The sequence below is a fragment of the Drosophila suzukii genome, chromosome X (genome assembly GCF_043229965.1).
Source record: "Drosophila suzukii chromosome X, CBGP_Dsuzu_IsoJpt1.0, whole genome shotgun sequence".
NCBI lineage: Eukaryota > Metazoa > Arthropoda > Insecta > Diptera > Drosophilidae > Drosophila > Drosophila suzukii.
Genome location: NC_092084.1, coordinates 668,076 through 681,650, shown reverse-complemented (window position 1 = coordinate 681,650; position 13,575 = coordinate 668,076). Strand labels below are relative to the sequence as shown.

At 43.9% G+C, this 13,575-nt stretch overlaps 1 protein-coding gene across 1 annotated transcript; it reads left to right on the top strand.

The window, feature by feature from the left end:
* Positions 1-9,743: 9,743 nt before the first annotated feature.
* On the top strand, positions 9,744-12,781 carry LOC108015398 (synaptic vesicle glycoprotein 2B). Its single transcript, XM_017081818.4, has 8 exons — positions 9,744-10,242; positions 10,316-10,494; positions 10,964-11,145; positions 11,208-11,443; positions 11,504-11,796; positions 11,855-12,014; positions 12,076-12,203; positions 12,270-12,781. The coding sequence occupies exons 1-8, from the start codon at positions 9,788-9,790 to the stop codon at positions 12,323-12,325; spliced, it is 1,689 nt and encodes a 562-aa protein (XP_016937307.3). The 5' UTR covers positions 9,744-9,787; the 3' UTR covers positions 12,326-12,781.
* The last annotated feature ends 794 nt before the right edge of the window (positions 12,782-13,575 follow it).

Here is a 13,575-nt window from a genome sequence, read left to right as displayed (position 1 = left end):
AGCTTGAAAATCTGCCGGACGAACGGTCACACTAATAAAACCACGGAAATTAAATTATTTTGGATCGTTTCTTTGGAATTCGGGCGGGAATTCAGAATGTTATCAAAATAAAAATAGTTATTTAAACAGTATTCTTATTGAAATATATTTCTTTTCAAGTTCCTCATTACTGATTTTGTAAGCTATTTTAAGCCTAATAAGACGAACGAGGAATAATTAGCTGGTTTTTGGGAAGCCGTCGGGTCGTAGAGTCGAAAACTAACATTTCCAATAGAAACGCTGGATTCATTTGCATGAAAACCAAATTCGACTTCTTTCCGACCTAACGAAATGCACAAATGTTTAACCAAATGGGAGCCGTGCTCTGTAATTTTATTAAAAATCATTGACCACGCCCCCACTCCGCGCTGATTGCATTTGTTCATGGCAAAAAAGCATAAAAGGCAACAATCAAACAGAGATAGCCCATATCCGATAGGGATAGAGATAGAATTTGCCAAGCAAAAATTTCAAAAAATATTTGTATGTACATATATACGAACACACACGCCAAATGCAATTTCCATAACAAATCAAATATTTTATGGCCCAAGCCGAATGGCAACCGAAAAATGTTGTCGGCTTTAAAGCGAGCTAGGGAAAATTCATTTCTTGTCCCATTGTTGGAAGGAAAAGTGGTTAGGTCAGGTTCCTAAATCACAAAAGCATACATATATGTTCGTGTGTACGTACGTATATCCTTATCTATGCGTTTGTACTCGGATTTTGCGGTGGTTCCGCTGGGAAACCCAGAAAAGGCAACAATTAGTCGGGCTTTTGCTTTAAATAATATTTACTAAATGTCCCAAACAGAATCGTCATAAATAAAGCCACAATCGCAAGATGAACGAAAAACGAAGTTGGCTATACTCTGAAAGGGATTTCGAATGGTTAACCCCCTTTATGCTCAAATATTTGCAATTTAGCTAATGCCAATCAAATGTGGCCATGGAAAATATTCGACATTGGAAGTGTTTTACATTTTTCCACATTTTCCATTTCCCCATTATGATGCATAATAAATGTAATGGGTCCACCAAGCAACTAAAACCAGTTTGGCCAACATTTAAAGCAGTTTACTTTCCACTTAGGCTATTCGCTTGGCAAAAACAATACCCAATGATCGAAATTCGGCAATCGATAAGGGAAAACTGAAAGAAATTCCTGAATTCAAAACTATTTAAATACAAAAACGTATCAGACATGAGGAATATTTTTTACTGGAACTGTGAGCCGGAATTTGAATGCTTAAATATGCAGCAAATTGGTTCGTAAAATGCATAAATAATTCATGTTTTATTGAAAATGCATGAGTGAAAAGTTGCACGTGTGGTGCAGATATAGAATATTAAATAATTTCGCCTTCAAATTTCTTACATTCCTTTTTATTACTAACCGAAGTCATAAGAAATAATAATTTAAATTGAGTGAATGCCACATAATGATAATAAAGTTTACGGCTATGAACTTTATTCCAATGTTTTTCCCGGCGTGTACTCCGATTTCAATTGCAATTATTATCTGATTATTACTTCGATTCCCATAAAACTAGGGATTATAATTACAAAGTTGTATAATTTGTTCTATAGAGGTTGAATACCCGACGTTCTAAAAGTGTACGCATATTCCACATTGGCTTCCTATTGTATCTATTATGCTGTTGATTGTATCTTTGAATGTGATATATGTGTGGGGTCTTTCACTTGCTCGTTTGCTGATTGTTTAACGCGTGTGTTATTTGTTTTCCATTTGGGGAAAAGCATTGAAAGCTTCCATGCTCAACTTTTAACCCATACAAGTGTCAAGTGCATTATGTCCGTGTGTGGGTTTGGAAGTTTGTACACAGAGAAAAAATGGTCCGGTAATTGATATTTATATATGTTACTATGATAACTTTTTATTTTCGAGTAACCCTGCTATTTAAGTCTTATTTCCATAATATTTATTCTGGCGTCTGATTTAAAATAATATGTAAATTTGAATTGGTATTAATAGAACCTCATATCAGATCAATCTTTTTTTCTGTGTGTGAGCAGTGCGGCACAATGCGGAAAATGTGGCAAGAACATTTACACAAAGCCCGCCGGCGACAGCAGCACCAAAAACCAAAACTAAAACTGCAGCAATTAACTGCCAGAGCAAGGCAATCGCCCAGCGGGCAGTAGAGGGTTAAGGGTGGCAGCTTGGGGGGTTCAGAGGTTCAGGGATGCAAAAACAAATCAGGCGAGGCTAAAACTTTGATGCACTTGTTTAAAACATTCAAAGAAGCGAAAAATCGTTTAAGTAAGCCGGATTGCAAATACCACAAAACGCTTCCAGAAGTGGAACTGGGGAGGATTGGGTGTTCGAGAGGGGCCAACGAAAGGGTTAATGGGTGGGGGCGGTGTCCAAAGTTGTTTTTAAGCCTACGCAACAACCTGACCCACAAGCGAACCCATCTCCGCAGCAGATTCGGATCTGAGCCCCCCAGGGTGGTCGTATGATGTGGCAACAGTGGGTGGAGCGCAGGATCTGGATGGTCACTCCACCTCCACCCACATCCCACCGAAAGAGCCGGCTCGGCTCTTCCCCTTCCCGCTTCGGGAACGGGAAATGCAACAAAAACAAAACGCTAAACCACCAAACACCAAATGCTGTCGCTGTCAGACGGTCGCAGGAGGGTTAAGGCGTGCTAAGCAGGAGGGGCCATGGGTTAAGGGACCAGGGTGCTGGATCTGCAGGGCAGAGCAGTCGGTAGCCGTTAGCTGCCAGCTGCTAAAGTTCACACGTACACTGCGCAAACTCAAGTTGCTCTTCCCTAGATTTTTCTTCACTATACCCTTTTAGAATCGGCATTTTAATGGCCAAGTTATAAACTCTAAAGGTGTAGTTTTGGGCCACCTTTCTGCAAGTCTTTGGGATCCCTAACGTAGAATTGGATTAAAATTAGGTGTCATTAAAAGCCAACATTTGAAAGCAATTTATTCAATAACAACTCCCTCTCAAGTTCGGAAATAAATAATCAATGTCTGGGAGTTTTTGAGATAATTTTGCCAAAAGTAAGTTATATTTTACAATACCCTTTGCTCAGGTTTTTTTTGCAGTGCTCCGGTGACCGGAGACCCGGAGACCAGTTGCCCCCCGACACCCGAGTCCCCGAATACCTCGCGCTGTTCATTTGCGCATCTAATGAAGCTGAGCGCTGCAAATGTGCGTGGGCGGTTAACGGCTGCGGGAAAGTCGACGGCAGCGTCGTCAGCTGCTGCCATCAACAACGCATTTCGGTGGAAAAAGTTTTCCCGAGCGGGGAAAGCGGGGAGGCGGCGGCATAACATAACGTTTCATTAGAGATGAGCTGATAAACATGCAGGCGCAGGCGGTTCCCAAGCCCCACAAAATTTTCAGAAGCCCAAATGGTCGCAGTTTTAGTCTATTAAATTTCCATGAACTGAAAAGGGTTTGGCATTACTGATCAGAGGAGCATTTTCTCTTTAACATTACATTTTTAAAGAACTATATTGAAACCACAGCGGGGTAGTCAGGAATCAGTCAAAAGGGGGTATGAATAAAAGAACTATTTCCAAAAGTTTGCTTTTCAAATTGGAACGTTCTTTGGAGCTCTGCATTTTAAATATACCGTGGCATGCTTTTGAGGGCCCTCCGCTACGGTTTCAATAATGTCCTTTCAAAACCCGACGCATTTGTCGCCTGTTTTACCACACATGTGAGCGTTGTTTTTCTGGCTGATGTTTCCATTTTTATTTTGGATATTGTACTTGCTTTCTGTTGTTGTTGTTGGTCTGGGCCAGCCTTTTGTTTTTGGTGGCCCTAAAAAATTGCACAGTTTCTTGTTCGACTGGCAAGAGGGGGTGTGGCAGGGGCAGGGTCAAAAGGGCGGAATGCCGGTGGAATGCCTCATGTGGTTGGACGCACGACAACAACAGCGCTGAAATTTGAGTGGCCATCGTGGAGTGAAGTGGGGTAATGGGTGGCTGGAGAGGGGGATGGAGGTGGAGGTGTTTGGCACGCCAATACAATAACAAATTAAAGGCACAAAGGATTTAGCATGTGGCATGGCTTAGGTCCTGCGGTTGGTCCTCTCGTTCGCGCCCTAGCCTCTGCACTGCAAAACAAGCACTGTATATCCGAGTGTCTTCAAAGAAAGTGGGATATTCCATATCTGAGATTTGATTTACTGTTTGACTTGTAGCATAGAGCTGGGCAATATTTATAGTTTCGTATTGGGGAGTGAACATGTCCACAAGAATCAATGAAAATATCCGCAAGTAACAAATATAATTAAATCTAACTACGGTAACCCTATTACCTTTAGGGTGATAAAACAATAGTAACCGAAAGTTATTTGCATTGGTTGGAAAACTGACATAATTTTTCTCACTTTAACTCTTTTTTCTCTTAGTGTGCGAGTGTGCGTGCAAATTGCGTGGGAAAGCGAGAAGAAAACTGAAAATGCAAATGGGAATGGAAATGGGAATGGAAATGGTGTAGATGCAGGAGGGAAGCAGAGTGAAGGAGCTAAGCCATGAGCGCACATTACCGGCGATTACCCCGTTAGCGTTCACCGTTACCGTTACCGTTAGTTGCTGCTCGAAACAAGCTTTTGCGGATGCGGATGCGAGTGCGAATGCGAGTGCGGATGTGAACTCTCCTAAGCTCATCAAAGAACCAACCACATCGGCAGGAACAGCCCCAAAGCACAACAAAGTGTTGACGGCCACATTAAGTGGCAGAAGAAGAAGATAATAGACACACTGATCGACAAAACGCTTACAAAAAGTAACGATTATCGGTTTGTTCCAACCAAACAAACCCATAGGAAATTCAGAGATCTTCACGATTGGAACACGGTGAAATATCCTAAGAAAAGGGTCTACAAAATCATGATCCCACACGCGTAGCTGTTATAAATAATACTTCGCGAATTCTTCAGCTTCGTACGTTTTAATCAAAAGAAAATTGCACTTATTAGTCCCATTTTCTTGCAGTGTCGCTGAAAATAAGAATGAAAATGCATTGAGCACTGGGGAGTATTCACAGGAGCGTAATGAAATCGATGGGGGCGAATAAAGTTTGATTATGGTACTTCGATAAAGTTATCACACAATCGAAGGCGAACTGCCGTTTAAGTGATTAAGTGAGCAAGTTGTATAACCATCCAATTACGCGCCAGTCAGCCGGGCCGCTTGATTGCTTGATTGATTGACTGGTTGACTGACGGACCGACCTTGCGACAGGTGCGATGAAGGATGGCTTTCAGCCCGGGGCTGCCCGGAGCCCAAGACATCCAGGTGGCAACAGGTGGCGGCAAAGTGGCTGAAGTTGAAGTTAAACGTAACACGCGATGGCACCTGCTATGCTAATAGTCCACGCATTAATTCGCTTACTCATTGGTAAACCCACATCCCTTTCCCGCCCTCCGGTTTTCCCGGTGGCATTGTGTTTTCCCGGGCGCACTACACAAAATCTCACTCAACCACACACCTGCTTCGGGGCTCGGGGATTGTCCCTGGCTGTTGGCAAGCGTTAAATGCAATAAATTGCACAAAACTTTGCACCTTCTATGGCGCGACTCCACTCCCACCAAGGATGGTGGCGTGACACGACAGGGGAGGTGCTTCTACCCCAGTGACCGATTCAGGAGGAGTTTCAGTTGGTGTAATGGTGGTTGTCCAATTACCACAACCAATAAATGTCCAATACAAATTGTTGACTATTGAGGGAAACAAAATATGTGTTCATCTAAATATTAGTTAAACTTGTTGATATTAAACACATTGCCACACTGCCAGTTTGGTAATAGTGGGGAAATGAAAAATGCGAGAGGTTTTCATAGCACTCGTACTACATTGTTAGTCAAATACCAGGATGGTAAGTAAGGACTGATGACCGCGGACTCAAGCTCATCTCTAACCCCCAGCCAACATCGGACTGGAAAAGAGGAACATGGTGGAAATGGTTGGGCATACATAAACTTTAAGCGCCAATGAGGGACATTACATTATTGAGTTGGCAATGGCCGTCGATAGTTTGCGGTGGAATGGTCGGGCCAAAATCAAGGAACGGCAATCGGGGGATTCGGTTGTGCGGGGTCGTGGCAGCTGCTGATGGAGATGGAAGTGCAGGTGGTGGGTTCGTGGCTTGGCGTCCTGGCTCCTGCGGTGCGGAGCTTGGGCATTAGTTTGACATTTACTTGGGCACGTCGTTAGCAGCTGAGTGCCACATGCACCCACGCATGTGTGTGTTTCCCGCACACTGCAAGAAAAATCATAGAACCTAAATCCTAATGACATCGATTAACATCGTACCTGATTTGCGTTTATGTACCATTGACGTACTTTACAAATTCAATCTGAAATTAAATTTGATGGTCATTACGTCCCAATTGTTTACAAAACAGTGCTAAAATATTCAAAATTCAGCGCTTGTTCATACGAATTCCCAGGTTGTATACAAGTGGTTTTCCGCAAGGAATGGAAAAGAAAGAAGAAAGTATAAACATTTCACACTAAGCGGATTGAAAAAAGAAAAGCTCCTCGCCGCGAATTTCGCTTACAAAGTAGTAAAGTTCATTAAATAGAGTAAAGTTAATATATGTAGAGCTTCATTGCAACTTCAAAACGATTACAATCTTTATTTGGCACGAGTAAGTACTGGAAATGATTGATTAATTACACAAAAACAAGTGGTTTTCATGGCCACTTTCATCTTAAATTGTTTATACACGATTGTTTTCGATTCGAACGCCAAGAACTTTAATCCCATTGTGTCAAGTAGAGCTCATTTCGTTCAGTGTAATCGGGGACCGTGTGTGTGTGTGAGCGGCACTCTAATGCTCTTGCCATGGCTCGGCAATTCAAATAGTTGAAATTGTTTGAGCTTGATTTAGGCAGACACACCTCAACACACACACACCGCACACCTTGGACACAGCGTCAAGTTATTTGAAGCACTTTAGCCGTCCACCCACCGCCCAGCACGCCCCCTGGAAACCACCCAGCGAAAGGAGCCCCTCCGCACTCTCTCATAATGTTTCCCCAGCCAGACCGAAAGCACAACAAATTAAGCCTTTTAACAAACACAAACAAAAGTCCAATTTGTTGCCAAGTTGTGACGCTGTCCAAAATGAAAAGCCGTTAACTACAGCACTACACTTAGGGAAATTGTATATAGAACTATAAAATTTTAGACCAAATATCGACTTACAACTTTGAACAGTTTTTAAACAGTTCTTTAACGATATCAAATCATATGCAATTTTTAAAATGCCTTAATTATTGTTATATATTATCAGTGCCAGTAAATCAAAAAAAAATCACAAGGCAGCCGAGGGACTCGAACCTGACTTGTTCTCTGTACATTCCCGAATCTTATTATTTTTCGCGTGGTAATGTAATTGTAAGGTTTTTTTCCGTGCACCTCCCACTCTGATCCCAGTTCTCACCCCTTCACACTTTTGTGCCCCGATTGTCGGAGGTGAAAAACTTTTGGCGCTCGCCTCGTCCGCTTCTGTTTGACTTAGATAATAGCGCAAAGAAATTTGCGTACACCCCCGGTCCCCAGTCCTCCTGAATCTGTTTCGCCTTTTCGCATCCGGTGCTGTAGCTGTAGCTGATGAAATTAAACAAATTGTAGCGTGGAAAAATTTCAGTCTTGGCTAGATTTCGTCATGTCTTTTATGGCCAATGGGCATGGTCATGGCCCTCTGTAGAAAAACAGTGGGTGGAGTTCCTAGGAAAAGTGCTGAGAAGCAGGCGATGCGGTTAATGGGAAAGGCAAGGGTTTTGGTTTGGGTTGGAGATGGGATAGGGTTGGTTTCACCCAGATGTTGCAAGGCTTCTTTTGAATGAACGCCTTCTTTTAGTCCTTTTAATACTGCTCTTGCATGGCAAATTCTTGTTTATCTTAATTAAATTGTACTGAGCACCATGAATGAATCATTTTGTGCAAGTGCAAGATAATCTGGATTTTACAAAGGCCCTGCAAGAATGTCTCTGGCAAGGACCATTTAACTTTTAAATAAAAGTAGGAGAACTAGCACAAAGCATTTTCAAAAAATATATGAGATGCTTATCACTAGGAGAACATTCAAAGGAAGTAGAGCTAAAGGCCATATGACACTTGATTAAGGTTGGTCGGTTTAAATTAAGCCAAGAATCATAGGGCTTTTCATAGGGATTCTTGTAAATTGTTGGGATTATAACGGCAAAAATAATTTCTTAGGGGCTGGACCAGAAGAAACTAAAACGATACTATATCCCTTAAGTTGCTCCCGCCGGGGACTAATTACTCGTTTTTCCGGATTCTTCCGCTCGAAGCCCGCTTAATTACTATCAAATCCTGATCTATGACACATGAGACCCCACGAGCCCCCACTGTGCCGGCCAGATTCGGATTCTGTGAAAACAAATCGCAGCGCACGCCGAAAACCAAGCCAGACCAGAACAGCCCCGGCAAACCAGACCACAGCACTAAGCTCCTACATGAGTAATCGTAATCCCGAAAAGTTTTGCAGGGAAACCAACTCATAACCCGTAATCATCGCAATTAGTTTAGCCCGGTGACGACGCAACGGTTGCCAAGCCGGCGACTGCAAAATGGAAATGAAACGGGGAGCCCACGTAAACCAGAGAGGTACTGCCATGTCGTCATAGGAGCAGCAATCAAAACAGGTGCGAGCTCGAAACGCGTCAATGGCGACTATGGAATACCGTTAAAAGAGGATTGTTTGATAGTTAGTCTTGGGGTGTAATTGTCACTTATAAAGTTATTTTTGCTATTAACGTTTTAACACCTTTCATTACAAAAGTCTAATTATAATCGAAATTATGTGCTTTACAAGGCATTTCGAAAGTTTCTAGACCATATATACAAATAAATATGCAGTGTCAGATAAATGCAGTAAACATTACAATCTTGTATCACTATATAAGGAAGACAACCCGATTTCCATTAAAGAACCCTACAACTATCCCCTACAACTATAACTTACTTGGAAACCAAAACCCTATCAGGAATGCGGTACAATAAAACACTCCCCCTTTTTTACGTTCAAACTTTCCGGCAAAGCGATATACCCAAAGTGGTTAACTTTTAAGAGAAACGACAAATCAGTAAACCGAATCACGGTGGCAATAAAGCCCCCCATTCGCGTGGACAGTCGCAGGCGGAGTGATCACATATACGACGAGGGGCTGGAGATACGGTTGATACTGCTGATGATGCGGATGATGGGGAGCCCATAAACCGCTGAATAAACAGGGAGGCGTTTAATTGTTTTCATGCCTGCCCGAAATGGATGAAGTTGATGGATTAAAGGGTGAAATCGCGGGGTCACCACTCTGGAATGGGATTTCTAGACCTTAATGAACTCCACTTTAAATCCGAAAGCCCTTAAGGCGACAAATAATCGAAATAGTTTTGTTTTCTTTGAAAGGACTAGCTGGAAAAAAGTGCACACTATTGTTTGGAGTGGAACTGACTGGCTGATAAAAGTACAGCCCAACTTATAATATTAGTGAACTGAATCTTGAATAAATAATACACTTCAGCCGCTTGCTTTTATAACGTTTTTTTTCTGTAGGGTAATCCGTAGTCGCTAGATAGTCTCAATGGGCATCACCATCGCTTGTTTTCTCTCGTCTATTGACAAACAGAAATAATTTGAGGCCCCAGCGCAGTCTGGAAGATATAACGTATCCGCCCTCCGGCTCAAGTTCAGTTAGCAGGGGCGATCCAAGCACTAAGCACAATGGGCGAACCCAGAGAACCCGAACCCGCAGAATCCGGCGATTCCAAGCTGCCCAAGATTGCGGAGCAGCAAGAAGATCCTCCGCAGAAAGATGCAGCGGCGGATTTCGAGACCGCCATCGATGCAGCTGGCTTTGGGATGTTCAATATCCTCCTTCTGGTGGCCGCCGTTCCAGCGGCGATGGGCACCGTCTACGAGACCTCCACGATGTCCTACATTCTGCCCAGTGCCGAATGCGATCTCAAGCTGAGCCTTCTGGACAAGGGCATCCTTAACGCCATCACGTACGCGGGCATGATCAGCTCGGCGATTTTGTGGGGCTACTTGGCCGACACGAAGGGCAGGAGAAAGCTCCTGATTGTGGGCTATGCCGTCGATACGCTGTGCGTATTGGGCGGGGCCCTCAGTCAAAACAGGATCCAGCTGATGGTCTTCAAGTACCTGGGTGGCTTCTGGTAAGTAACTATCTCATCAAGGCCACGACTGACCAGTCTTCTGACCTGCATCTCCGTGTTGTGATTCATCCAGCATGAGTGGCCCATTTGCCGTGCTCATGACTTATCTGACGGAACTCCACGGACGGAAGCATCGTCAGCGTATCATGATGATGGTGGGCATCATGTTCTCCATTGCCACGCTCACGCTGCCGGGATTGGCCATGGTGATTTTGCCCCAAACGTGGAACCTCCGTCTCTGGAATTTGACGCGTAAGTACCGAGGGCGTGTTACGTGTTTACCAGCGATAAGGTCGGGATAAGCGGACTGATAACCAGATAAGCTGCCAAGGAACAGCTGATGATAAGCAATACCCGAGGCTCCATCCCCCGTGGGAACAATCAGTCAAACGATACATGAACTCCACGCGCCCTCCAAGTTGTAAAGGCAGCTTAGATAGCTTTACCGATTCCATCAAGTGAAATGCAAGTAGTAGTGTAGCAAAGTAATAACAAAAAACGTCTGCCGTGTGGCACCCACATACTTATGCAGGTTGTTCGACCAGATTTTAACCAAACGTTTTACGATACTGATCAAGTTTATGGAGTAGAGAGTAGTGGTTTGTTTAAATAATAAAACTATGAGTACTACCCTAGTGATGCTAAAACCCAGACTGAGCACAAATTAGATCTATACCTATTTATAGCACCCCTTTTTTAATTTAAATCCCACCTATTTCAGTGACTTCCTGGCAAGTTTTCGTTGCCATCACCGCAGTGCCCAGTTTCCTGAGCTTTGTGCTCTTCTTTTTCTTCCCGGAGAGCCCGAAGTTTCTCATGTCCAAGGGACGCAACCGGGAGGCCATGGCTGCCTTCAAGTTCATGTACCATCTAAACTCGCGGAAACCCAAGGACTCGTTTCCAGTGAGTAAAACCTTTCAATCTTGGTTAATTTATTCATATCCAATAAACCAAATATCAAACAGATAAAGCTGCTGGCCAATGAAGTAATCGTTCCTGAGAAAAGACACAAAAAGGGAGAAGTGGTTCCGGCTGAGTTCAAAATACCCATCGAGAGTGCTGAAACTCAGGATCCAGAGTGTCAGGACGCTAAGAAGAGCTCTCTACGTTCGGGTTTCACCCAGCTGCGTCCACTTTTCACCAAGCCCTACTTGGGCCTTTCGCTTTGGGTGTACCTGCTCAACTTTTGCGTGCTCTTGGGGTAAGTGCTCAGATATGATATATCCCCAACAACAAATATTGGTAAATCTTAATCCTACAGACAGAACACCTTCCGATTGTGGCTGCCACAGCTTTTTGCGTCGATCAACGAGTACGAACTGTTGAAGGAGGGTCAGTCGGATTCGACGAGCATCTGCAACATCCTGGAGTTCAGTGTCAACCGCACCCAAAGCCAGCTGGAGGCAGCCTTGCGGAGGGATCCCAACGCCGAGTGCGTTGTGAATATAACAGCATCCACCTACACCAACAATCTGATTGTGGCTGCCGCGGGCTTAGTGGCCTATATGCTGGCTGGATTCCTCGTAAATCTGGTTGGCGTCAAGCGCATCATGAGTGAGTGCCAAGTGTTAACCAAAAGTATCAGTCGATGGAACTTGTTTATTCATTTCAGCCTTGGGACTCTTCGCGGCCGGCTGCTGTTCCATCGGAATGTACTGGTCCAGTTCGGCGGTATCCACAGTGGCCATTGCCTCGCTTTTCGTGACCATGGGCAGCATATCGGCCACTTCGGTGATCAGTGCCTCGGTCAATCTCTTTCCCACCTCGCTCAGGTAGGTTTTCAGTGCACAAGGTGTGGGTTTTTGTCAAAGAGTAATTTTACCATCCCCCTAGGACGATGATTGTCTCGCTGGAAATGATGTTCGGTCGCCTGGGCTCACTGCTGGGCAACATCTTCTTCCCGGCCCTGATGGGATTGGGCTGTGTGCCGCCCTTCTTTATGATCAGTTCGTTCATGTTGGGTAAGTGGCTCGCAATCGAAGTCCATCTCGAAGGTGACCTCCTAATCCCTGCTCCTTTTCGCACAGCTGGATGTCTGTTGGCCGCCTTTCTGCCGCTGAAGAACAAGGCTGCCTTGAAGTGAGCTCCCAACAAGTTCCCAACTCAGTTCCATTCCACTGCTGTACATAGTGTATTTAACTTAGTTCCTAGTTTAGTTTTCTTTGCACTCTTGCAGGGGCGGGTTTCAGTCATTGCGGCAAGGCCTCTTGTCCAGACAGTCCGATTATAGATTTGGCAATAAGTATCCGTTGCACAGCCATCTTTATTTAACGTTTAAAGTAAAGACAAGGCCTTGATTACACTTTTTGCATTTTAAGCTGAAATTCAATCAATGCATCCTGCAAGGGTATTGCAAGCTTCGGCCCGTCGAAGAATCCTTTTTGTTTTCCTATTTTTCTTTTTTTTGTTGTGTCCTTTTGCTTTGCTTTAATTAAAAGTTAATTTATTTTAGATTGCAAGTTCCTAGGATTAAGCAATTTGTATGCAATTTCGTTTCGCTTGTCAATTACATGAATTCCTCTCCATCAATTTCCATAAACCGCTGGCACTTATCAATGCACCCTTGGGTTGGGCGGTGGAGGACTCCTGTTTTCCGTTCTCTGATGTCCTGCCACTGACTTGGCGTTAAAAGTGACTGCACAAGAAGTCAAGCAAGAAATGCAGGCGGGGATCGGAGCAGCTGGCAGCTGGCAGCAGCCCGGGCTTATCACGTTTGCCAGTCTAACATTGTGACATTCCGCCCGGGACAAATTGAGTTGGATCGAAGGACTCGACTCGACTCGAGAGTGCGGAGAAGTGTGGCTGGAGTATCCTTCACTCACCGAAGGCGAAAACAGAGACCAACGACTCCTCCTGGCCTTTGTATTCGGATGTGTTGTTAATTAAAATCCTAAAATCAATCATGGTTGCTTTAGTCAGTTTATAAATCAATCTTTTCATATTTTAAAGTCGGGCGCTTTAAAGTCCCCAGCTAAGCGCACTCAAGTGAAATTTGAAGTTAAGTCCCCCACTTTAGTGGAGACGATGATGCAAATAATGGAAATCGGATTTAAGGCATACATAGTATACATTTGTTGGCGCCTAAGCCTGCATTGCTTTGCCGCTTTAATTAATTAATCCACTCAGTCATAGATTTTGAGTAATTGCCGAGCCTGAGAGAATCGCTTAGCAAGGAAAACGATTAGTGCCAAATACACCATCGAAGGCACAGGCCTTTTGGGCCGAACCGTTTGTAAATACAGTGAAACTTGCCCGGCCGAATCGCAGTCCTGAGTCGAAATAAATTAAGTGGCCAATGGTATCTGGACATCTCAAAAGTCCATTTATTTGCGG

Bases quoted from the DNA above. Each gene is read 5' to 3' on its own strand.
- LOC108015398 (XM_017081818.4), top strand. From the start codon at position 9,788: ATGGGCGAACCCAGAGAACCCGAACCCGCAGAATCCGGCGATTCCAAG. The intron at 10,243-10,315 runs GTAAGTAACTAT...TGATTCATCCAG, and splicing joins AAGTACCTGGGTGGCTTCTG to CATGAGTGGCCCATTTGCCG. The intron at 10,495-10,963 runs GTAAGTACCGAG...CACCTATTTCAG, and splicing joins CCGTCTCTGGAATTTGACGC to TGACTTCCTGGCAAGTTTTC.